The sequence below is a fragment of the Ursus americanus genome, chromosome 21, assembly GCF_024610735.1.
Source record: "Ursus americanus isolate L20-20 chromosome 21, mUrsAme1.1.p, whole genome shotgun sequence".
In the NCBI taxonomy this organism is placed as follows: Eukaryota; Metazoa; Chordata; class Mammalia; order Carnivora; family Ursidae; genus Ursus; species Ursus americanus.
The window spans coordinates 58,552,976-58,577,860 of NC_142147.1; the positions used below are offsets into that span (position 1 = coordinate 58,552,976).

Genomic DNA, 24,885 nt, shown 5'->3' on the forward strand with positions numbered 1-24,885 from the left:
TTTTTTAAAAATCTCCCCTTGTGATCAACTGACGACTGAGAAGGGGAGAGAAGGTCAGCCTGCACACCAGGAGTCAGCGGAGTGCAGTGCGCGGTTTTTTATCTGGGCTTGAATAAAAGATGAAAACAAAAAGGTACGTAGGAAGCCCCTGGGAGAAACGGGCATATACACTATGGATAGGTGATCGTGTGGTTTCAGTGTTTCCTGGGTGCGCGGAAGACGGTACTGGTTCTTAGAGGACATCTGCAGCTTTACAGGAAAACAGGGTTCAGGGGAGAAAACTCCCCGAACTATATAGACATGGAGGTACGTGTGTGCGAAAAGAAAGCACGCTGTGTATTAAAAGAACTCACGTAACCTAAGCGCGTCGCTCTCCGTCCGGCCCCACGCGCCCGCGGCGCAAAGCAACCACGTTCCCACGGTCCCCTGGCGCCGTCGCCCCTTGGACTTCATTTCCCAGAAGGTCGGTCACCCCGCGCCCGGCCGGTTCCGGGCACGCGGCGGGCAGGGCCCCCTGGGAGATAAAGTCCCGAACTCGGCGCGGGCCGTCGGCGGAAATGGAGACCGGAAGTGCCTTTGGCGAGTGTGCGCACTTCGGCGGCTGGCGGCGCTGCCCGGCTCTGAGACCGGCAGGCGGCGGCGGTGAGTATGCGGTTCTGGCCTGGGGGCTTATGTGCGTGTAAGGGACGACGAGGCCTGTGTGTGCACGCGGTGGTAGTCACTGAGTGGCCGGGTGGGGCCCGGAGGGCGGCGCGGACCCGGCCACGGGTCGCGGGGAGGTCGTGGGGGCGGGGAGAAAGGAGGGACCGTGGGTGCGTGCCCGTGAGACCTCAGCTGCGTATGGCCAGTTGTGACACTGCACGTGTGCGTGTCAGAGAGGAGGGGTGTTTTGCATGTGAGGTACCACCTGCGTGTGCATATGAGACGTCAGGTGTGTGGAGGGACCGGGTGCATCAGTGTTTGTGTGTGCAGGTGTAACCTCAGGTATGTGCATGTGGCTGAGTATGTCACCATGTGTGCGTTTCGGAGGGGAAGGGTGTCTTGCATGCGAGATACCTGTGTGTGTAGATGAGGCCTCAGGTGTGTGTGAGTGGTCAGGTGGGTCAGCATGCATGTTGGTGGGGAAGGGATGTTTTGTGTGTGTGACACCTCCTTTCTGCAGACATGACCTCGGGTGTGTACCTGTGACCTATACGCCTTAGCTATCACCCCCCTTCCCCTTTTCTCCAGCCCTGGCAACCATTAATCTATTTTCTGTTAATTAATCTGTCTGTTCTGGACGTGCGATATAAATGGGATTAGACAGTATGTGGCTTTTTTGTGTCTGGCTTCTCTCACTGAGCATATTGTTTTTAAAGCCCTATTTGCCATGTATCAGTACTTCATTCATTTTTATAGCTGAATAATAGTCCTTTGTGTGGCTATTCCACAGTTTGTTTACCCAAATAATGCTGCTGTGAACACACGTACAAGTTTTTGTGTGGACATGTGTTTTCAGTTTGGAGGAGGAAGGCCATTGGGTCTGTCTCAGGGAAGCTCATGTGTATGGCCACACCTGCTCTCTGTTGCCTTTGCTCATCCGGCAGTATTTCATTTTCCAGAATCCCAGCCCTGAGCCCTGAAGTGAAAGCCAGGAGCCTGACTGCTGTATGGGAGTAGATGGGAGGAGGCAGTGGCTGTGGGAACTGGAATCCATCCCTGCAACAGTCACCCACAACCTGGGATCTCTGTCTGGGACTAAGACCACATGCCCCCTGTCCTATAGCTGCTGAGGTCAAGCAGCCGAGAGCCAGACAGAGTGGTAGGCAATGGAGCCTGAGGAGCCAGATGAGGCACATGTCAGGGTGGTGGTCTTAGGGCTGGGCATTCTCAGAAACCAGATTTTCCTCAGAACATGCCCTGCTCCTGCTGCCTTCACTGCACTGCCCTGCCATCCTCAGCTACCACCTCTTCACAGGTCTCCTGCCTCCCATTCCTCCTTCTGTCGTTCTCAACACCGCACTGGAGGGGTCTTTATTTATTTTTATTTATTTTTATTATGATATGTTAGTCACCATACAGTACATCATTAGTTTTTGATGTAATGTTCCATGATTCATTGCGTATAACACCCAGTGCTCATCACAACCTGTGCCCTCTTTAATACCCATCATCCAATTACCCCGTCCCCTCACCCCCCTCCCCTCCAGCAGCCCTCAGTTTGTGTCCTATGGTTAAGAGTCTCTCATGGTTTATCTCCCTCTTATTTCTTCCCCTTCAGATTTCCCTCCCTTCCCCCCTGCACTATTCCTTATGTTCCACATATAACTGAAACCATATGATAATTGTCTTTCTCTGCTTGATTTATTTCACTTAGCATAATCCCCCCCAGTCCCATCCATGTTGCTGCAAATGTTGTGTAATCGTTCTTTCTGATGGCTGAGTAATATTCCATCGTATATATGGACCACATCTTCTTAATCCAGTCATCTGTTGAATGGCATCTCAGCTCCTTCCACAATTTGGCTATTGTGGACATTACTGCTATGAACATTGGGGTGCATATGGCTCTTCTCTTCACTACATCTGTTTCTTTGGGGTAAATACCCAGTAGTGCAATTGCTGGATCATAGAGTAGCTCAATTTTTAACTTTTTGAGGGACCTCCACACTGTTTTCCAAAGGGGCTGTACCAACTTGCATTCCCACCAACAGTGTAAGAGGGATCCCCTTTCTCCACATCCTCGCCAACATTTGTTGTTTCTCGCCTTGTCCATTTTTGCCAATCTAACTGGTGTAAGGTGGGATCTCAGTGTGGTTTTGATTTGAATTTCCCTGATGGCTAATGATGTTGAACATTTTTTCATGTGTCTGTTAGCCATTCGTATGTCTTCATTGGAAAAGTGTCTGTTCCTATCTTCTGCCCATTTTTTTATTTGATTATTTGTTACTTAGGTATTGAGTTTGAGAAGTTCTTTATAGATCTTGAATACCAGCCTTTTATCTGTAGTGTCATTTGCAAATATCTTCTCCCATTCCGTGGGCTGCCTCTTTGTTTTGTTGACTGTTTCCTTTGCTGTGCAGAAGCTTTGATGAAGTCCCAAAAGTTCGTTTTTGTTTTTGTTTCTGGAGGGGTCTTTAAACCCTGAATAGTGAGGCTGCCGCTCTCTTAAACCTTCTATCCCTGCCCTGGTTGTCAGAGCAGGGTTGGCAGAGTCTCCCTGTAAAGCACCAGGTAGCAAATGTTTTCAGCTTTGTAGACCAAGAGGCAAAACCAAAGATGTCAGGTAGGTACTTATCCAGCAAGAGAGAAAACACATACCCACATATTTTTCCCCCAGTGAAATCCAGAACTTTATCGAACGCTGAAATCTGAATTTCATGTAACATTAATCTTCTGGTGATTTTTTTTCCCTCCCAACCACTTAAAAATGGAAACACTCTTCTTAGCTCACAGTCTGTACAGAAATAGGCAGTGGGGCTCAGTTTGCTGACCCCGGATGCGACCAAATCCATACTTCTTCCCATGCCTTCTGGGCCCTGCATGACCTGATTTCTGCCTGTTTTCAGGCCTCACCCTACAGCTCTCTCTTCTCCTAGCCCACTGGCCACTGAATAGCATTTAATCTTAGATATTACCTCAGAGGCCCTTCCTGGCCACCTGATCCAAAACGGAGGCCACACACATCTATATTATGTTTCTGAGCACTCAGCCGCATTCAAAGACTTTATACTTGTTCCCATTCGTCATAGACTGTAAGTTTCAGATGTGGTGCACGGTCCGTGGAGTATTTGTTAAGTGAACGAATGAACAGACACCCTTCTGCAAAAGGTTACCCAGTTTTCCAGGCCTTGGGTGAATTGAGCAACCCAAGGTCACCCAGCAGAGAGTGTAAGGTGGATTTGATACTAGATCTGACAGACTCCACTTATCCCTCACGTTCACTGTTTCCAGCCTAGGAATGACACTGGGAGGAAGGCGTGGGCACTTGGTATATCAGGGCCCCAGGGATCAGCTCACCACTCTCACCCCTGGGGGGAGGGGCAAAAGGCCCCACATCAGTCCTTCACTCCTGGGAGTCTCATAGGATCTGAATTCAGGACAGCTGGGACTATTGCTTTTCCCTCAGAGCACTTGCCTACCTGGTATCTCATTTTGTCCCCAAACAGTCCCTGTGGAGGCATCCTGACATGTGTCTGATGCCAGTGATGTCGGTAAACCTGATAGCATGGGGCAGAGACCTCAGACTGTTACACAGCATATAATTTACTTTGTATGAAGTTCAAGAATAGGCACAACTTGTGTGCTGTCCGAAATCCCAGCAGCAGTCACCCTGGGGCCCGGAAGGACCTTGCTTGGAAAGGGTGCCCGAGGGGAGCTGTCCGTGGTGCTGAAAGTCCTAGTGCTGCGCTGTCTGAAATGGTAGCTGAGAGCCACATGGAGATATTAAAATGTGAATTTGTTAAACTTCAAATTACACATCCAGTTTCTCAGTCACACCATGTGTGCTTCTACTGTTCCGGAGCCACATGGAGCTGATGGCTGATGAATTGAACAGCACAGCTCCAGAACATTTCCGTCCTCACAGAAAGTTCTAGAGCTTGATCTGGACAGTGGCTATATAGGTGTGTGCATTGGTCAAAACTCATTGAGCTGAGTACTCATACCTCTATTAAAAACATACCTTTTGAAAGCACAGACTCAGATCCTCACCCATCACTTGCTTCATACCTTTGATTTAAGCTCTTTCTGGCCCCCGCTCGCTACCTGTGTAACAGGGTGAAGACAGTACCTCTTTTTCCTTGTGTTAGGGAACTTGGCCAGAATCGCACAGTGAGCCCTTGAGAAGTTTCCACCCTGGGGATGGCATGGAGCTGCAACACAGGCAGCTTTGGCTGCCCTCGGGGACTCGGCCTCGGCTCATGGATAGTTCCCTGTTTTAGAGGCAGGGGTCTGAGACCCAGCCTCCAAGCATCAAATCAGAGGGCTGCTTCCTATGGAGCCCTGAGCTCAGTGACCCCCTGCCTAGCCTGGGAGCCAGGACAGGATGGAGGATGTAGAGGTGGTATGGCTTCTGGCAGCAGGGACACCATGAAGTGTTCCCATGTTCTGCTTCGTTTCACAAAGACTTTCTAAGATACAGTGTCATCCGTCCTCCTGGGAGCCTGTCCTTTTTGTACCCAGGAAGAAATAGGCCCAGAGCAGGGATATGGCCAGTTAGTGGCACACAGTGGAGCTGCATGTCCAAGGCTTCCTACTCCAAGTATTTGTCATCCTCTGGGTCACCCTGGATGGTCACCATCTGTCTATGTGGACACAGCCTTATCCACAGACTCACTATCTTGGCTGGTCATGGGTGGGAACAAGAATGGGGGTGCTTCCATGCCAAAGCTCAACTCAAACAAACATCTTACCCCCTCGATGCCTCCGTTTCCTTCCTGTAAAATGGGTCTGGTACTGTTGATTCTAACTATCCCTCACAGGGACAGAATGAGGATCAAGCAAGCGGATGTAAAATGCCCACATCATGACTGGCACGTAGTAAATGTTGGGGGCTGTGGTTCTGCCAAGCCCTGGAGGATAAGCAGGAGGGAGCAGACCCAGGGTGAGCAGTGCAGGAGGAAACACCTATGACGGGGTCTGGACTGGGAGGGCCAGGGCCCCTGGGAAAGAGTCTAGTGGCTGGCAAGGGGAGGGATGTGAGGTGAGGGGACTTTGGGGCTTGGGTCTCGGGGGCCTGAGGACAGATCTGGCCTCCTTCACATCCCCTCCCTTCGCCCAGCTCTTCCTTCTCAGGGGCGCATCGAGGAATACAAGCCCAAGGCCCAAGATACTGCATTCCCAGCAGATGCCTTCCACGTGAGTCTCCGAAAATGCCAGCAGTCTCAGCAGGCATCCTCCTTGCTAACTTTGCTTCTGTGCTGCTTTGACCCCTCAGCTCCGGAATGGAGCCACAGCCCCCAAGGAGCAGGAGTCCTGGGGCAGATCCTCTTCCTCTGCCCTGGCCACTCTTCCTCCTCTTCCTCTTCCTTTTCCCTTCATTCCAGGGTGGGGCTTAGTGACCCTGTCAATCTACGGCACCTTGGAGGAAGTCCCATTCCTGGACCGATCTGGGACACAGGCTCTTTATGGTCACCCTGTTTATCAGCCAATATTGAGGAAAAGGACAGAGCAGGGCCTGGCATTTGCAGACACCTGGAAGATATTAATGGGCAAATGAGTGAATGGTGGCACTGAGCTGCATTTAGAAAGGTGGTTGGGGGCCTTGTGTGTTAATGGTAAATAGTTACTCTGAGGGGCACCTAGGTGGCACAGCGGTTAAGCGTCTGCCTTCGGCTCAGGGCGTGATCCCGGCGTTATGGGATCGAGCCCCACATCAGGCTCCTCTGTTGTGAGCCTGCTTCTTCCTCTCCCACTCCTCCTGCTTGTGTTCCCTCTCTCGCTGGCTGTCTCTATCTCTGTTGAATAAATAAATAAAATCTTTTTAAAAAATTTAAAAATAAATAAATAAATCGTTACTCTGAAATTGATGGTCCCTGCTGACAGGCCCTTTTGTTCATGGGGTCCCCAAGGAGACAGCCACGCACAGGCAGAAGGATTGTTGTCGCAGCCTAGGGGTGCTGCTGTGGGGCAAAAAGTCCAGGTTGGGGACACTTACTGGTCCCAGAGCACATGTGGCTGGTGTTGGATGCCATCGCATCCTCCAAGCCTCCCCTGGCCAGCCCTAAAGGGGATGCAGACCATGCAGGTGTGACAGATGGCTTTGTGGGGGGCTGACAGGGGCCATCCAGCTGTCTCTCTGGGGGCCACAAAGCTAAGTGCTTTGGGAAGTGATGAGGAATCACTGTGTCTTAATCTGCTCAGGCTCCTATAACGAAATACCGTGAACTGTGTGGCTTAATCAACAAATTTATTCCTCACAGTTTTGGAGACTAGAAGTCCATGATGAGGGTGCCAGCAGGACTGGGTTCCAGTGAGAGCTCTCTTTCTGGCTTGCAGACGAGCTCCCTTCTCTCTTTGTCCTTACACACTGTGGAGGGAGTGAGATGAGAGCACACATGCTTTGGTCTCTCCCTCTTCTTATGAGGTCACTAGTCCCATCTGGGGCCCCAACCTCATGACCTCATCTAAACCTAATCCCCCCAAAGGCCCCATTTCTAAATGCCTTCACTGAGGGGTAAAGCTTTCACAGAAATTTGGAGAAGACACAATTATTCAGGTGGGACCGCAGTACCCAGTGTCAAGGTGCTAATAGTGCCAATCAAAGCGTGAGCCACACCCCTCCCCCCAATACAATAGGGTGTTTGCCAGAACATTCACATCCTGCTATTCCCCGTGGGGCTCGCCCTGCTCAGACAGTGCCCATGGCTGAGCCAATGCATGTGGGACGTTTCAGAAGCCAGTGACATTTAAGGACGTGGCCGTAGACTTCACACGGGAGGAGTGGGGCTGCTGGGCCCCACACAGAGGATCCTATACCGTGACGTAATGCTGAGGAACTACAGCAACTTGGTTTCCCCGGGTGAGGCCTTCTGTCACCTCTTCATCCATGTCCTGTGTGTGTGCGTGCGCCCTTCCATGTGCACTCACACATACGTGTGCATATTTATCCCCTGCCTTGTCCCCAGTAACCCACACCCAGGTATGTCCTTGCTCTGACCTGTGTGCCCCAGTTGGGCCCGTCTGTGTAGAGTAGATGCTTCACCCCACATCACCAGAGAGAGACTTCCCCTGGGGCACACACACTGCACTGTTGGGCCTGTTGGGGCCTGGCTGGCTTGTGGCAACAGCATCAACATTTCCCTCCTACTTTCTAACTATGGGCAGGACTTCCTGATTGCAAACCAGATGTGATCTCCAAGCTGGAGCAGTGGGAAGACCCCTGGACTATGGAGAGAGGTGTCGCAAGAGGTCCAGGTGAGTGAAGTACGGGTCTACCAGATCAGGTGTTTTTAAAAATTAATCCTCTTCCCCCCAGCTTTTTTTGAGGTATACTTGACAGATAAAAATTGTATATATATATATTTTTTAAAGATTTTATTTATTTATGTGACAGAGAGACAGCCAGTGAGAGAGGGAACACAGCAGGGGAGTGGGAGAGGAAGAAGCAGGCTCCCAGCAGAGGAGCCCGATGTGGGACTCGATCCCTGAACGCCAGGATCACGCCCTGAGCCGAAGGCAGACGCTTTAATGACTGCACTACCCAGGCGCCCCAAAAATTGTATATTTTTAAAGTGTACAACATGGTATTTGATATACATACACATTATGAAATGATCACCACTGTCAAGCTAATATCCATCACCTCACGTAGTTGCGCTGTTTTTTCCGTGTTGAGAACGCTTACAATCATCTCCTTTAGGAAACCTGAGCTATACAATACAGTGTTGTAACTCCAGTCACCATGCTTCAGATCAGTTTATTTCTCCTCTTGGGCAAGGAGGTGCAATATACATGCAACAGAAAAGAGCTAGTGCGGGAGCCTGAAAACAAGCCCGACAGTCATTTAGCGGTCACTTCCCCAGAACTGACAGCTGCTAATCGGCCTTCTGCCTCTATGATTTTCCTGTTCTGACTTTTCATATAAATGAAGTTTATATAAATATATTCATATAAATTCATTTATTTTTCATATAGTTACAAGCCATACTACATGTGGTCTTTTTGTATCTGGCTTCTAACCTCGGGGAATAGTGCTCTATGAACACTCATGTCTAGGTTTTTGTTTGAGTATCTGTTTTCCATTTTGTTGACCAGGCCCTGTTGCGGTAAGGGTGTGGTTTTAAAACAGCCCCAATGGCAGCTGACAAGTGGGGTGGCTTTCAATGGCCTTGGCCCGTGGCTTTCTGTGTTCCATTCTACCACTTTCCTTCTCTACCGTGCAGAAGAGGCTTAACAGCAGGCCTGTGGCCACCATTCTTGGAAAGGCCTGTGCAGGGTTGGCTTTGGCTGGTGTCTGGGAACTTGGGTTATGGGAGGATTCCCACCATTCCTTAAATGATACGAGTGACTGCACCTAAACCATTTGTACAAACAATGTGGTTTATACTGGATGCCTGCTTTCCTTCTGGGAGTCTGGAATTTTGGTACATGCTATACAGTGGGTGCATACATGGCCAGCCCCCAGTAAAACCCTGGGCACTGAGTTTCTAACAGACTGTAGACTACACTTCATGTGTCAGAATCCAGTGCTGGAGGGGTTTGGTGCACTCTGTGTGACTCCACTGGGAGAGAATTCTGTCCCTGTGCCTTTTCCCTTTGCTGAATTTTGCCTGTTGTCCTTAGCCTAATCAGTCACAGCCATGAGTATGGCTCTTTGTCGAGTCCTAGAAGTCCTAGGGAATCACCAAGCCTGCGGTGGTCTTCTGAACCCTGATCCATTCACTCTTCTGTCCTGCTGCAGGAATCCTGTTGAAAGCCGCAGGTCTGCATTGTTCCAGTCTCGCTGCTGAGGTTCTGTCCATCCCCCTCAGATTGGCAGTGCACATTCAGGTTAAGGCTTGAGCATGTTTCTTTGCTTATTTTTCAGGCTCAGAGCCTGGGCCCCAAGCTGCATGGCTGCCTCTAGAGAAAGGTACTCTGCCTCAGGGTCAGATGAGAATGGGACTCACAGGGCAGGATTTCTGGCACACCATCCAGAAAGAAGTCACAGAGCATGGAGGCCAGGTGGCAGAGAGACAGTGCCAAGCAGCGACACTCAACCAGGGGAAGAAGAGCTCAGGGTGGAGCCTTGCAGGGACTTTGTCCTGGCACCCATTCCTCACTGAGCATCAGGGCAATCCTCCAAGGGCTCAAGCTCCCACAAGCCACATTGGCAAAAAGGGCCTCACCTGCGTTTCAGTCCTAGATCAGGGGCACCCCTGCCAAGAAGAGAGTGTGTGTGTGGAAGGCCTCAGCCCTTTTTTAGACCTTAGTCACCCACAAGGAGCTCCCACTGACGGGGGCACATTGGTGTGTGGTGGGTGGGGAGATGCCTGTGGCAAGAACACATGCCTTGTGGGCTATCAACAGATTCCCCATAAACGGGAGCCCTACACGTGTGAGGAGTATGGGAAGGGCTTTGGACAGAGCACACGTCTTGTTCAACACCAGAGAACCCACACTGGCGAGAAGCCGTACACGTGTCGTGAGTGTGGACGGGCCTTCAGCAAGAACTCGTCCCTTGTTAAGCACCAGCGCATCCGCACAGGCGAGAAGCCCTATGCGTGTGGCCACTGCAGCAAGCGCTTCCGAGAGAACTCCTCCCTGGCCAAACACCAGCGGGTGCACACGGGCGAGAAGCCGTTCGCCTGCGGTGAGTGTGGGCGCGCCTTCAGCCAGAGCACTCACCTTGTGCAGTACCAGCGAGTCCACACTGGGGAGAAGCCATTCGCCTGTGGTGAGTGCGGCAGAGCCTATGCTGACTCCTCAGCCCTCCTGGTCCACCACAGAACCCACACGGGAGAAAGGCCTTACGAGTGCCGCACGTGCTGCAAGGCATTCAGCCTCAGCTCCTCGCTGGCTGAGCACCAGCGCTGCCACACGGGAGAGAAGCCATACGCATGCCAGGAGTGTGGGAAAGCCTTCAGCCAGAGCTCGTCCCTCAGCAAGCACCTGAGGACACACACAGGTGAGAAGCCATATACATGCGGGGACTGTGGCCGCGCTTTCAGCCAGAGTTCCTCCCTGGCCAAACACCAGCGCATGCACACTGGCGAGCGGCCCTATGCGTGTAGAGAATGCGGGAAGACCTTCAGCCAGGGCTCCTACCTGACCCAGCATCTCAAGATCCACAGCAGCGAGAAGCCATTCGTATGTGGTGAGTGCAGGAAACCCTTTGGCGATTCTTCAGCCCTTGTCCTGCACCAGCGGGTGCATACGGGCGAGTGGCCCTACACGTGTGGAAAATGCGGGAAGACCTTCAGCCAGAGCAAGTTCCTCACCCAGCATGAGAGGATCCACACTGGGGAGAAGCCCTTTGTGTGTGGCAACTGTGGAAGGGCCTTCATGCAGAGCTCCTCCCTCACCCTCCACCTCAGGACACACACCAGGGAGAAGCCCTACAAGTGCAATGAGTGCGGCAAGGCTTACATCCAGATGTCGCACCTTACTGAGCACTACCGGGTGCACACGGGGGAGCGGCCCTACGTGTGCAGTGTGTGCAGCAAAGCCTTCAGCCGTGGCACACACCTCGTGCAGCACCAGCGTGTCCACGCAGGCGCAAAGCCCTTCATATGCAGCCTGTGCCAGAAAACCTTCTGCAAGGCTGCGGCCCTCATTCTGCATCAGAGGGTTCACGCTGGAAAGAAGCCCTTTGAGTGTCACAAATGTGAGAAAGTCTTCAGCCAAAGCAGATCTCTGGCCCAGCATCGGAAAATTCATTCCCAGGAGACACCATGTGAGTGCAGTGAGTATCAGGAAACCCTCCTCAGCTGTTTCGTCCTCATCCATCAGTGAACTGGGTGTGTGCCAAACATGGTAGAGACCTATCTGTCCTTGGTGTGGCGGTCTTCATGCAGCAGAGGGTCCTGTGAGTGTCAGGAACTCCAGGCCAGTGCAGAGCAGCCCCCTTGCACATCATACGCCCTCTCTGCAGGGTCACTGGGTTGGGTGAGAAAGCCAGAGCCTTCAAGGGGAGCAACAGCCCCTCCATTTGCCATCATACAGGTTCCCACAGATGTCTACCAGGCGGTCGGAGAGATCCACAGGTGTGAATAGTCTCAGCAGGTCTGGAACAGAGCTCATTTCAGTTTTTGCCAAGGCAAAAATGAAAAAAAAAAAATCTTAAAAAGATGCTTTTTGGGGGCGGCTGGGTAGCTCAGTCGGTTGAGCGTCCAGCTCTTGGTTTTGGCTCAGATCATGATCCCAGGGTTCTGGGAATGAGTCCCGCAGCCGGGAGTCTGCTTCCCTGTCTCTCTCCCTCTGCCCCCACCACCTGCTCATGCACTCGCTCCCTCTAAAATGGGTAAGAAATCTTTAAAAAAATAATTTCAAAAGATGCTTTTTCAGTTGTTTGTACCTTGTATTAACTCAAGCCATCTGGTTTTGTTTTGTTCCTCTGTCAGAAAGTAAGGTTTGTAATGCTGAAATGTGCTGTGTCACGAAGTCACAGTCTTTATTTTATTTTATTTATTTTATTTTATTTATTTGACAGAGAGAGCACAGGCAGGGGGAGTGGGAAAGGGAGAAGCAGGCTCCCCGCTGAGCAGGGAGCCCGGCATGGGGCTGGATCCCAGAACCCTGAGATCATGACGTGAGCCGAAGGCAGATGTTTAATGACTGAGCCACCCTGGCGCCAAAGTTGTAGTCTTTAAAAAGACTTTATGTGTCATTCTTCACCTTCCGCATGAGGACTTCATTAAAATCACTTGAGCCAGTGACATTCATGTAAGACCTTAGCACTTCGTAATCACTTACACACATTATTCCATTTCATCCTCTCAGCACCCCCAGGATGCAGAGATTTTTATCCCCACTTCATAGACAAGGAGCTGAGATTTTTTTTTAAGACTTTCCTATTTAGGGGCGCCTGGGTGGCACAGCGGTTAGGCGTCTGCCTTCGGCTCAGGGCGTGATCCCGGCGTTATGGGATCGAGCCCCACATTAGGCTCCTCCGCTATGAGCCTGCTTCTTCCTCTCCCACTCCCCCTGCTTGTGTTCCCTCTCTCGCTGGCTGTCTCTCTCTGTCAAATAAATAAATAAAAATCTTAAAAAAAAAAAAAAGGGGCGCCTGGGTGGCACAGCGGTTAAGCGTCTGCCTTTGGCTCAGGGCGTGATCCCGGCGTTATGGGTTCGAGCCCCACATCAGGCTCCTCAGCTAGGAGCCTGCTTCTTCCTCTCCCACTCCCCCTGCTTGTGTTCCCTCTCTCGCTGGCTGTCTCTATCCTGTCGAATAAATAAATAAAATCTTTAAAAAAAAAAAAAAAAAAAAGACTTTCCTATTTGAGGCGGGGAGGGGTAGAGGAGAGAGAATCACAAGCAGACTCAATACTGAACACGGACCTGACGCAGGGCCCGATCTTAACGACCCTGAGACCATGACCTGAGCTGAAACCAAGAGTCAGACGCTTAACTGACTGAGCTACCCAGGTGCCCCAAGGAGCTGAGATTTCGAGAGATTAAACCACTTTCCTTAGGCCCCCAGCTAGAGGCCACTCACATCAGGATGAAAATACTGGAGTTAGCATATGGGGACAGAGTGACAACAGTCCCTCCATCCCTTTCAGCATATGCAAGGGGGTATTTACCGTTAAGGAGGCAACTCTAGGGGCGCCTGGGTGGCTCAGTTGTTAAGCGTCTGCCTTTGGCTTAGGGCATGATCCTGGCGTTCTGAGATCGAGCCCCACGTCAGGCTCCTCCGCTGGGAGCCTGCTTCTTCTCCCATTCCCCCTGCTTGTGTTCCCTCTCTCGCTGGCTGTCTCTCTGTTGAGTGGATAAATAAAATCTTTAAAAAAAAAAAAAGGCAGCTCTAGAATTTAATGTTCTCTTGAGACTGGGAGATGGCAGTGTGATTGGGTCCCACCTGAAGAAGCAGGTTGAGCCATCTGGCTGACTGGGAATCCATTGCTCAGTCCAGATGTTGGTTACACGCCTGCTGGAGCCATTCCTTTATTCCATCACAGGTGTGAGCCTTTCACTTTCCTGCACAGCTTCACTCAGGGGTTCTCTGTGACCATCAGGTTGTGGTCTGGCCTTGAAGCCCCTGCACTCACCCACCATAGCCCATCTTTCCGGGTTCATTTCTAGTCATCCCTGTATTGTCCAAGCCCAGCTTGTTTTGGTCTCCTGTCCTCAGCATCAGCTCCAGGGCACCTCCTCACTGGCTGAATCAGAAGCAGCCTGTCCTCCCCTCATGTCCCCCACGGCAGGATGAACATTGTGCTGCCATTGTCCATGTCCTCATTTAGAGCCCACCCTGGACCCAGAGCCCCTTTATTTTTTTTTTTATTATTATTTTTATTTTTTAAAGATTTCATTTATTATTTGACAGAGAGACATCAAGAGAGGGAACACAAGCAGGGGGAGTGGGAGAGGAAGAAGCAGGCTCCCAGCAGAGCAGAGAGCCCGATGTGGGGCTCGATCCCAGGACTCTGGGATCACGCCCTGAGCCAAAGGCAGATGCTTAACGACAGCCACCCAGGCGCCCCCCCAGAGCCCCTTTAGCACACACCTGCCTCAGGTGCCTCTGTAGACCCATCCCCTGGCATGTGGCAGGGCCAAAACTGAGAGGGAATGAGTGAGTGAACCAGTGAGACAATACAGAATGACTGCAAGGAAGCCCCCAAGACCACCTTCAGGCTTAGTGACTCACTAGGACTCCTAGAACTCAGAAAAGGCTGCGATATTGTTTATTACAGTGAAAAGGATATAAATATAACCACAAAAATAGAAGGTACATAAACTGAAATCCAAGTACAAGCTTCCATTTGTCCTCCCCCAATGTAGTCATACAGACTCCTTAGTACTCCCCACTAGGAGTGACAATACTCCAACATGGAGTATTGGCAGCAAGGGAAAGTGACTCAAGCCTGGTGGCATTTACTGGGGGTTGGCCACATAGATATGGAGTGCCTGCATGACTGACCTTCGTTTCTGAGCCTCCAGCTATCTCAGAGATCAGCCTGATAACAGTGTGACTCCAGGTCCCATCATAAATCATGCAGACTGTCTGGTGTAAGCCTAAGGCCCCCAGTAAGGAAAGACACTCTTACCAGGTAGGATATTCCAGGGCCTTAGAGGTTCTCTCAGGAGCCAATCTCAGGGGCCAATCCATTCTTTGTAATGTGCAGGTTGGACACCCCAGGTCTACTGAGTTCTACTCTTTGCTGCACAGTGACCCAGCACAGCTGGTGACTAGTGAGGCCTCCTCACCCAGCCAGCTGCCACAGCTACTACTGCAGCACCCGAGAGAGAAGAGGCATCAGCCAACTGGAGGCGGTGTCGGTTGGGTTACTCAGGATTCTCCCAGAAGAGACAGCTTGGTTTTGTAGGGACAAGGCTGCCTCAGGGGCTGCACCTTCAGGAGAGCATCCCATGTGAGCCCCAGGGACCAGGCTGAGAGGCAGGAGAGCTGGGCAGCTGGTGAGTCTCTGAGGCACTACATGGCATGGACGGGGCAGGCTTGCCCCGGGCCACTCACTCAGCCTCTGTGAAAACAGGGACCGTGTCTTGGCAGTAAGGTGGAGAGACGAGGAGGGATGTGATAGCGCCAGCCCTCAGCAGTTTGCTTCCTTCCCACGGGGTGGTCGGGCCTAAGAACCGCCTAAATCTAGCTCCGTGGGTTTGAAGTCCAGCACTACTGCGATGAGCTCTGGGTCTTTACTCTCTGCCTCATGTTCCTCGTCTGTAAAATGGGGATGGTGACCCCCTCCCTGCGAGGATTTAACATGTTAACTTGTAGAGAAAGAATATGCCCAGTGTGAGTGTTGTTCCACCAGGAAGCAGCTTCAGCCTGAGGCAGGTCAGTGATGGTCATAGACTGGCCACAGTTGGGCGACGAGAAAGAAGTGCAGCCAACAGCTAGCATGAATGGCCCTGCAGGAGCGTGGCTGGCGGGGCGGGGCGGGGGCGGGGGGAGAGGGTGGAGAGGGCCAGTTGTGGAGGCACGGGCTTTCAGATGGGAAACACCTGAGCTTTTCTGGCATCTGATGGTCAGGGCAGAGGCTGGCACAGCACCACACAGAAGCAGGGCCATATCCACAGAAGGTCCCTGGGGCAGTTCATTCTTCCCATAAGGCCAGACAGTCTTCAGCTTCTTTGCCCATTACTACTGATGGCTCACCTGTGTGTGTCTCATATCAAACATCTGTGTGTAAAGAGCTGTCCAGACGCTGCACACAGGGCTGGGGAGCTGGGGGCATTGGCTGCAGGATGCAGAGGCGGGGCATCCAGGCCCAGCCAGACCGTCCTGGGGCAGGAGGCAAGGAGTCCATGGGCCCTCAAGGCTCTCACTTCACTCCTTGGGGGGTGTGCATCTGCACCTGAACACACCCTCACAAAACATCCCACACTTGCACAAGACCCTCTCTGTGACCAAACTGCAGTCAGGCTCTTCTGAGCAGTTTTTGATGAGGCCTCAAACCTCAAGCTCCTGTGGCCTTCATTATACAGTCTAGCCAAGTCAGTTTAGTAAGAATCTCCCGCCCTCTTCTTGCCTGGAAAAGGATCCTCAGTAGGATCTCTTCTGGATCCCTGAGTAGGCCTCCGGAGCGGCAATGTCTTTGAAGGCAGAACCCCATGAGATATCTTTTCTGAAGACCTCCATTATTACCCCCATGATGAACTGCAGCAGGTCTTTGAATATGCTCTGTGGTCACCTTCCTTGATCTGAAAGAAACCAAGATCACAAATGTTAACTGTTGACTTTCTAAGCTGAAAAGAAATCAAAAGGATTGATGAAGTGGATGGAATTACTGGCTCAATTCTTCACCCCTCCTTGTGTACATACCCTTGGCCATTATTTGTGGTTCTTCTCACTAAAGGCAGCATGGATACCTCTTCCTTGACTTTGGGTGTGACCATGTGACTTGCTTTGGCCAATAGAATCTGAGTGGAACTGCTAATAGTTAGTTCGAACCTAGACCTCAAGCCTGCAGGCATCTCTGCCATCACCGTGAGACAAATTTGCCCTATGAGCCTTACAAGACAAATGCAGCAGAGATGGGCCCAACCTATAGCCTGGAGCCAAGCCCAGACCAGATTAGCCAATTCTTAGACTCATGAGAGAAATAAGTGCTTACTGCTGTCGGTCACTGAACTGTTGTAACTATTCATTACAGAGCAATAACTGAATGATACAACTGCCAAATTAAAATGAATACTCCCTGAAAAAGATGGGATTTGAATTCTGGGGAGAGGATGAGAAAGACAGGCAGAAAGGAAGAGACGAGAGTGTATTCAGGAAAACCCAGAGGCCTAGAGCACTGAGGTCCAATAATCAGAATAAGCATAAAAGGTGTCTCCCAAACTCTGGGGTAATGGAGTGGAAGGGCCATGGAGGGTATGGAAAGTAAGTGAGAATCCAGTTAAGCAGCTTCAAGCAAGGGAACATTGTCAGTCTGCCATTCATTCATTCACTCTTCAGCAATTCTTCTTGGGGCTCCCATCTGTGCTAAGCTCCAAGGATGCCCTGGCCTCAGGTCATAGAATGGGCAGGACTCCTCTCAGTTCTAACAGCACACACTCCCAGTCTGGACAGAGAGGAAGGCCCTGAGGAAAGCTTCCATTGACTTTCCAGGTCACCCCACACCTACTGTCAGTCCAGGCTTGTTACTTCCTGGCACCTGGGTCTCCTCTAGCTGTTGCCCTCTCTCCCCTCTCCTCAGAAGCCTCCCAGAAAGTATCCCCACACTCATACCAATGCCCCTTCATCCCACTATAGGCTGAACTGGGTCCTGCCCAAATTCACATGTTAACATCCTAACCTAACCCCCAGTATATCCCAGAATGTGACTGTATTTGGAGACAGAACCTTTTTTTTTTTTTTAAAGATTTTATTTATTTATTTGACAGAGATAGAGACAGCCAGCGAGAGAGGGAACACAAGCAGGGGGAGTGGAAGAGGAAGAAGCAGGCTCATAGCAGAGGAGCCTGACGTGGGGCTCGATCCCATAACGCCGGGATCACGCCCTGAGCCGAAGGCAGACGCTTAACCACTGTGCCACCCAGGCGCCCCGAGACAGAACCTTTAAAGAGATAATTAACATTAAATGAAGTCATATAGGTGGGCCCTAACCCAGTGACTGGGAGGGAGAGAAACCAGGGATATGCTAATAAGGAAAGGCCATGTGAGGACAGAGCAAGAACATGGCCATCTACACACCAAGAAGAGACGCCTCAGGAGAAACCAACCCTGCCAACACTTTGATCCTGGACTTAACAGCATCAAGAATTGTGAGAAAATAAATGTGTATTGTTTAAACCACCCAGTCTGTGGTATTTTTTTTTATGGCAGCTGTAGCAAACTAATACACTCTCAGGGTCCTGAGCCAGCCTTGCTCTCCCCTTGGATGCTGCACTTCAGCCCATCAACCCTGTCTGCTCCATCTTCAAAACAGATCTATATCTGACCACTTGTCAACACCTCTGCCTCCACCATCCTGATCTGACCCACCCTGCTCCCCGGGATTCCAGGAGCATTCACCTCCTAGGTCTCCCTGCCTCTACCCTCACCCCAACAGTTTTCCCCTGTAACAGCCACAGGAATCCTACAAAGAGCTAAGTCATAGCACAGTCCTCTGCTCAAAGGCTTTCTATGGCTCCCACCTCTCTCAGGGTAGACATCAAAGTCCACACATGGCCCATAAGCCCTACAACATCTGCCCCCATAAGCCTCCCCATTCTGTCCCTATCCTTTGCTGTCTCCTTCCCTCGATCCACTCCAGCTGGGCCTCCTTGCCTATACCCACCTCGGGGTCTTGGGATTTGCATTCCATCTACTGAAACAGTCTGTCTCTTTCCTCTATTCAGGACTCGGTTGAGATGCCAACTCCTCAGAAACAATTTTTGTTTCTTTGATTACTGGCTGCCTCTCCAACAATAACATCAGCTCCATAGAGGCAGGCAGTGCCTGTCGTCTTCACTGCAGTGTCACATCTGGAACGGCACTGGCCCTTACTGCTCAGTATGTATCTGTGGAAGGCAAAAGGTGCTCATTCTGGCTGCAGGCAAAGGTCTGATGAGCTGAAGGGGACATGATCACAGGCTAGGGTCAATAAGCATGGGCCAGGGCAACCTCAAAGCCTCATCCGCACACAGGCTGGGCCACCACACTCCCTGTCCTGGGTCTCCAGGTGGAGTCTCCTGCTCAAACTCTCTCACACACCCACATGTACACACAGAGGACATGTTCTCACATATAATCGCACATCCAAGCATCCACACTATTACACAATCACATCCATGATCACAGTCACAGTCATGGCAGCAACATACAGTAATCATACACAGTCTGGGACCTTCCTGCTCTATCAGGCCTTCCTGGGCACCGGCACCAGACACCATTACACAAGGCGACAGCCACACTGTGCTGCAGGAGTATCACACATGGTGACTTAACAGATCTCTCTCTCTCACTCACACACACACACACACGTGGTCATACAGAATGACACACTCAACCTAGCCTCTGGGGCACCTACAGTCACACAGGACAAACACGTGGAATCACCTGTATATGGTCACAAAAACCAACACACACTACACACGATGCACACCCCTCACACTGACACCCTCACCCCTCAGCCCCACGCACCATGCACGGTTCCGCCTCCCGCACAGCCCCTGGCCCAACTCTCCATTCCCCGCCACCACAACCCCGCAATGGGCCAGCCTTCTGCCCATTACCCGCCCAGACTACAACTCCGGGCGTGCCCCGGAGGGGGCGACGCGTGGCCTTCTGGGGATTATAATCCAGGAGGACGGGAGGGCGGCGTGCGGGTTGTGGAGTTTGAGACGCGAGACCGGCTGAGACCTGTGCTCCTGGCGAGAGGGCGCGCCTGCCGGACAGCGAGGCGCATTCTGGGAATTGTGGTCCCGGCGAGCGGGCGCGCGTGCTGGACGCGAGGCGCATTCTGGGAATTGTGGTCCGGGCGAGCGCGCGAGCCCGCTGGATGGCGGGGCGCATTCTGGGAGTCGTGGTCTAGGCGAGCTGGCGCCTCTGAGCGAGCTCACGGAAGTGGCCGGCGCCGCGCGGGTGAGGTGGGTCAGGATGCGGTGGGCTGGGGTCGCGGCCGGAGAGGAACGCTCCAGGCCCTGAAGCCGCCGGCGCTCGCTGCGGCCTGTGCAAGGCGTGCGGGACCGCCCCGCCGATGGGGACTGAGGCGCAGACCACGAGCGGCGCGTCTGGAGGGCCGACTGACGGCCGCCCGAACCGAGTGTAGACCTCCCTGACGGAATGTGGGACCGGCTGACTGGGATGCAGCCTGAGTGTGCTTCAGCGGCCGCCACATCGCGGGTGTGCGTTTCTGGCTGACGGCTTGATGGGGTGTGTGGCTGACGAAGATGGTGGTTTGAGCTTCCGAGGGGTATTGTGTGATGAGTGAGGGGGTGGGGGTGGGGGTGGGGCTGGCCGTGTGATTTCAGGTGTGACCGCGAGCATCCACCGTCTGACGGGCTGAGAGGGCGGCTTGGAGACGATGAATGACTGTCGAATGCTCGGGTGTGGTGGCGCTGCTGTGACGGCCTGTGATTACTGGACTGCGGATGACACCGAGAAATTTTGTGTGCCGCGGTATATTCTGGGGTATGGCTGACACTGTGCCTGAGATACGGTGTGTGCGTATGACTATGGGATTGACTAAGATTTTGTCAGGCCTACTGAAATTTGGGTGATTTGCAGAGAGTTTACCAAGTATGTGATAGAGACTTTGTGCTTTGCCGTGTCTGCAGCTGGAGTTGTTTGACAGCGGTCACCCGTCTGCGGTTGCGGATATGTCCCCCAGCACCTTCGGCGTGCTTAAGTCCGGCAGGAGGCTGTGGAGTCAACAGATTGGTTGTTCACCACGTGTTTGCTGTGCGCCGGCCTGTACTGGACGTTTGTCATGGCTCGCCTTGCGTAACCTCACAGCAACCCTCTGAGGTAGGTGCCAGTTATTACGACAGCTACACGTAAGGACCACTCTCTTCAGTTGGTTAAACACTCATGGGTTGGGGACCTTGACCTGATGTGACCTAGGGGGATGGCTAAGGCAGGCCCATGTACATGTGTCTCAGAGACATCATCAGGGATTTTCCAGAACAGGAGCTCCCGGGATACAAAAGGGAGCTTGGAATCTTGCTGCATATATTGTCATCCCTGCCATTCCTCTTCCCCTCCCTTGTACAGTGATTCCTCACATCTGTGGGTGACCATGCTTAGCCTGTCCTGGTCCCTCCATTTGCTCAGCACCCGTTTACTGTGCACTTGACATAGGCCGTGCCCTGGGCACTGTTGCTCCAGCATGCCCAGTCTCTCTGGGGCAATGTGGTTAGAACCAGAGCTGGGAAAAGAGAGACCCAGGGCACTCAGGATACTTAGCTTGCTCCCAAGTGCTTGGACAGCTCTTGGAGAAGATGGCAGGTAAAGTGCAGTCTGGAGGACTAGTAGAAATTAGGTGCAGAGGGAGATTTTAGAACATGAGAATAACAGGGACAAAGGCTGAAAAGATGGGGTTGGGGATAATGGCAAGGACAAGGTGACAAGAGGTCCAAGTGAGCTTCATGGTGGAGTTAGGGGCTAGAACACAGTTTTGCCAGAAGTTGCCAGCTGCCACTGAAAGGTTTCAGGATTGGGGTCTTATTTTACTAACATTTGCTTCTCCCTGTGCTTCAGGGCATGGCTCAAGTGCCAGCCAACATTTGTTATCTCTTTTGGGTTATAACCATATTAGCAGGTGTAAAGTGGTATCTCATTGGGGGTTTGATTTGCATTTCTCTGGTAGCCATGATGTTGAGCATCTTTTCATGTTGCCTGTTGGCTCTCTGTATATCTTCTTTGAAGAAATGTCTAGTCAAAACCTTTGCCCATTCTTTAACTGGATTATTTGTCTTTTATTATGGAGTTGTTTACATACGGGTTCCTTATCAGATATATAATTTGCAAATATTTCCTGTCATTTTGTGGGTTGCCTTTTTGCTTTCTTGATGGTGTCCTTCAAATCATGAAAGTTTTTAATTTTGATGAAGTTGTTTATCTACTTTATCTTTCATCATTTATCCAGGAAGGCTTTGCACTTTTTTAAATTGAAGTATAGTTAACATACAATATTATATTGGTTTCAGCTGTACAACATAGTGATTCAACAGTTATATACAGTATAAAATGATCACAATAAGTCTAGTTACCATTTCTTTACCATACAAAGTTAATACACTATCATTATCTATATTCTGTTTGCTATACATTACATCCCCATAACCTATTTATTTTATAACTGGAAGTTTGTACCTCTTGATCCCTCTCACCCTGTCCCAAACCCCCTTCTGCTCTGGCAGCCATCAGTCTGTTCTCTGAATCTATGAATCTAGTTTTGTTTTATATGTCCATTTGTCTGTTTTTTTAGATTACACATGTAAGTGAAATCAAATGGTATCTGTCTTTCTCTGACTTATTTCACTTAGCATAATACCCTCAGGGTCCACCCATGTTGTCATAAATAGCAAGATTTTATTCTTTTTTATGGCTGAGTAATATTCCATTATATATATGTACCACATCTTCTTTATCCATTCATCTATTGATGAACACTTAGGTTGCTTCCGTAACTTGGCTATTATAAATAATACTGCAATGAATATAGGGGTGAATATATCTTTTCACTTTAGTGTTAGTGTTTTCATTTTCTTCGGATAAATGCCCAGAAATGGAATTGGTGGATTGTATGGTAGTTCTGTTTTTAATTTTTTGCATTATTTTTAAGTTTATAAAGAACAATGACCAAAATTAACTATGGTGGGTCACAAACCAAGTCTCAGCAAATTTCAAAGGACTGAAATTGACTAAAGCACATTTTCTGAGCACAACAGTCTTAATCTGGAAATCAACAATAAAAAGACACTAGAAAACCCCAATTATTTGGAAATGAAAGAGCAGATTTCTAAATAACCCACGGGTCCGGAAGAAATCACAACAGAAATTAGAAAATATTTTTAACTCATTAAATGATCATGAAGATGCAACATCAAACTTGTGGGTGTGCAGCTAAAGCTGTGTTTAGAAGGAAATTTATTAAGTACATGTATTAGAAAAGAGGAGAGGAAGAAAGTCTGAACATCAATTATATATGTATCTATCTCAGAAGCTACAAAATAATTAGCAAATAAAGTGAGGGAATGACCATGTAGCCACCTGGGGAGTGTGTGTGAGATAGGAGGGAGACCTGGTTCTGTGTGGGAGAAGCAGACTAGCCATGGGCTCAGGCTTCCTTGGTTTGTAGCTCAGCAACTCCCCATCCCTTCAGTATCTGGGAAACTTTGGGCAAATCTTCTCCTCCTTTGTATCTGTTTTCATATCCATAAAATGGAAAGGAAGTTCCCTCCTCCTGAGTTTGTTGTGAGTTTTAAATGAGTTACTATGTGCAAACGTTTAGAATGGTGCTTTTGAGCATCTGTGTCTCTGTGAGAATGAGTCACATCTTACAGGCCCCCAAGTCTGCATCTGCCCTGCTCCTCAGGTATGAGCAGAGCCCCAAGTTCCACATGATGACAAAGTTCTGGCATTCCTGCAGACCCAGTTCCAACACTCCAGCCACCCTGTGCCTCCCTTTTGTGCTGCTGCTTGATGGCCCTCCCCAAGAGCCCTCTGAGCCCAGTGCCCTGGGAACAGGATGGCTTCCTACGCGTGAAGGTGGAGGATGAGGAGCCCAGCCTCTCTGAGATACAGGAATCTAGCTGTGGCCACACTGCCCACCCTGAGGCTGCACGTCTTCGCTTCCGGCACTTCTGCTATGAGGAGGCATCCAACCCACATGAGGCCCTGGCCCAGCTCCGTGAACTGTGCCACCAGTGGCTACAGCCCGAAGCACACTCCAAGGAGCAGATGCTGGAGCTGCTGGTGCTGGAGCAGTTCCTGGGCTCACTGCCCCCCAAGATTCAGTCCTGGGTGGGTGCCCAGTTCCCCAAGAGTGGTGAGGAGGCTGCCATGCTGGTGGAAGGTCTGACTCGGGCACTCGACAAGAGAGGTGAGGGGGAGCAACTGGTAACTGTTCACAGCACACTGGGGGCAGAGCCTGGACTGGAATGTGGGAGTGAAGGTTTTGGGCTTGGGGTCGCTCACGCACACGCTTGTTGTCACCTTTGCACCTCACCCAAACTCTCACACACTGTGCTAAGCAGATCTGTTTCGATTGCCAATGACTGAAAACCCAGCTCAGACTGACTGAAGAAGCAAAGAAGGGAGGCTTTGTGGCTATATCCAGGAGATCAGTTGATGGTATCAGGACTCTTTTTTTCTGATTCTGTTTCTCAGTTGGGTTGGCCTACATTAGCTTTTACTTTTTTTTTTTTTTTTGAGAGAGTGAGCATGCACAGAAGCAGCAGGGAGGGGCAGAGGAAGAGGGAGAAGCAGACTCACCGCTGAGCAGGTAGCCTGAGGGGGGACTCAGTCCCAGGACCCTGAGATCATGACCAGAGCTGAAGGCAGACACTTAACCAACTGAGCCACCCAGGCACCCCTAGCTTTACTCTTAAGTAGCTTCTATCCTCATTGGAGACAAAGTTGGCTCAGCAACCCAGGCTCATGTGTTGCCAATGTAGAAACCCCAGGGGAAAACAGTAAAAGGTTCCTGGGCTGAGGCCTACCGAACTGGTTGGAGTCTTGTGCTTGTCTTTTGGCTGACCAGATCCCAGGGACTAATATGAGCAAGGAAAACCAGGCTGCTGGGGGCTGGAAGCCTGTGGGGTTGGGGGTGACAGAAATGCCAGGTGTCTCCATGTGTCCCCTCTGAATCCTCCCTCTGCTGGCCCTCTAGGATCTGGATGAGTCAGACCTGTACTTAGCTGGAGTGGACACTGTTGCTCTGGGGTACACACACAAATGTCACAGCCCAGGGAGGTCCTATAAGATGCAGGGAGGGTACAGCCCTAGGACAGTCAAGAGCAGGGAGTGAAGGCTCCTCCCAGAAGGGCCTGGCCTGGCCCGGCCCGGCCCAGCCTGGTGCGATGGTAGCAGATAGTGTGTGTATGCCAGGACCAGGGAGGAGGCGTGCTCTGGGTAGGAGGAACAGAAATATGATCAAGGCTTGGTAGATCTAACCACTGCTCTTCTTCCTCCTGGTCATGTGACTTTCTTGTGCCTCTGTTTCCCTGTCAATAAAATGGTAATTGCAGTCATAATACCTACCTCAGTGTCAGTGCCTGGCACAGATTAAACACAGTGGAAAAGAAACTGTGGCTGTTAGGATGATTTTTTTTTTCTAGCAACTTGAAAAAAGGCCTTTCTGGAGAGGTTGG

At 50.8% G+C, this 24,885-nt stretch overlaps 2 protein-coding genes and 1 long non-coding RNA gene across 11 annotated transcripts in view; 2 read left to right on the top strand and 1 right to left on the bottom strand.

Moving 5' to 3' along the window:
• The first annotated feature begins 557 nt into the window (after positions 1 to 557).
• Positions 558 to 13,419, top strand: LOC123776632 (uncharacterized). Its single transcript, XM_087853406.1, has 4 exons — positions 558 to 642; positions 7,807 to 7,896; positions 9,383 to 9,403; positions 9,509 to 13,419. Exons 1-4 carry the CDS (start codon positions 558 to 560, stop codon positions 11,413 to 11,415), a joined length of 2,103 nt encoding a protein of 700 aa, XP_087709532.1. The 3' UTR covers positions 11,416 to 13,419.
• Positions 13,420 to 14,284: 865 nt separating this feature from the next.
• On the bottom strand, positions 14,285 to 19,466 carry LOC123776929 (uncharacterized). Of its 3 annotated transcripts, XR_015720820.1 has the most exons (4): positions 19,303 to 19,466; positions 18,366 to 18,588; positions 16,406 to 17,642; positions 14,285 to 16,284 (listed from the first exon to the last, which is right to left on the bottom strand). It is a non-coding gene; the product is annotated as an uncharacterized LOC123776929 (long non-coding RNA). The 3 variants fall into 3 exon arrangements; XR_006775535.2 differs by lacking the exon at positions 16,406 to 17,642; XR_015720819.1 differs by having other exon boundaries at positions 14,285 to 17,642.
• Positions 19,467 to 19,551: 85 nt separating this feature from the next.
• ZSCAN22 (zinc finger and SCAN domain containing 22) overlaps positions 19,552 to 24,885 on the top strand; it is a 40,394-nt gene continuing 35,060 nt past the window's right edge. For 3 of the 7 annotated variants that reach the window (XR_015720797.1, XR_006775512.2, XR_006775510.2), the window contains exons 1-2: positions 19,552 to 19,942; positions 20,347 to 20,536. Coding sequence is in view for 4 of the 7 variants with exons in the window: in XM_045773129.2 (XP_045629085.1) it covers positions 23,216 to 23,615 (400 nt within the window). In the remaining 3 variants the exon portion in view is untranslated. Of the gene's footprint in view, positions 19,943 to 20,346; positions 20,537 to 23,162; positions 23,616 to 24,885 lie in introns of all 7 variants that reach the window. The other 4 variants (XM_045773129.2, XM_045773140.2, XM_045773149.2 and 1 more) reach the window with 4 other exon arrangements.

Bases quoted from the DNA above. Each gene is read 5' to 3' on its own strand.
- LOC123776632 (XM_087853406.1), top strand. From the start codon at position 558: ATGGAGACCGGAAGTGCCTTTGGCGAGTGTGCGCACTTCGGCGGCTGG. The intron at 643-7,806 runs GTGAGTATGCGG...AACTATGGGCAG, and splicing joins GAGACCGGCAGGCGGCGGCG to GACTTCCTGATTGCAAACCA. The intron at 9,404-9,508 runs GTCTGCATTGTT...CTTATTTTTCAG, and splicing joins AATCCTGTTGAAAGCCGCAG to GCTCAGAGCCTGGGCCCCAA.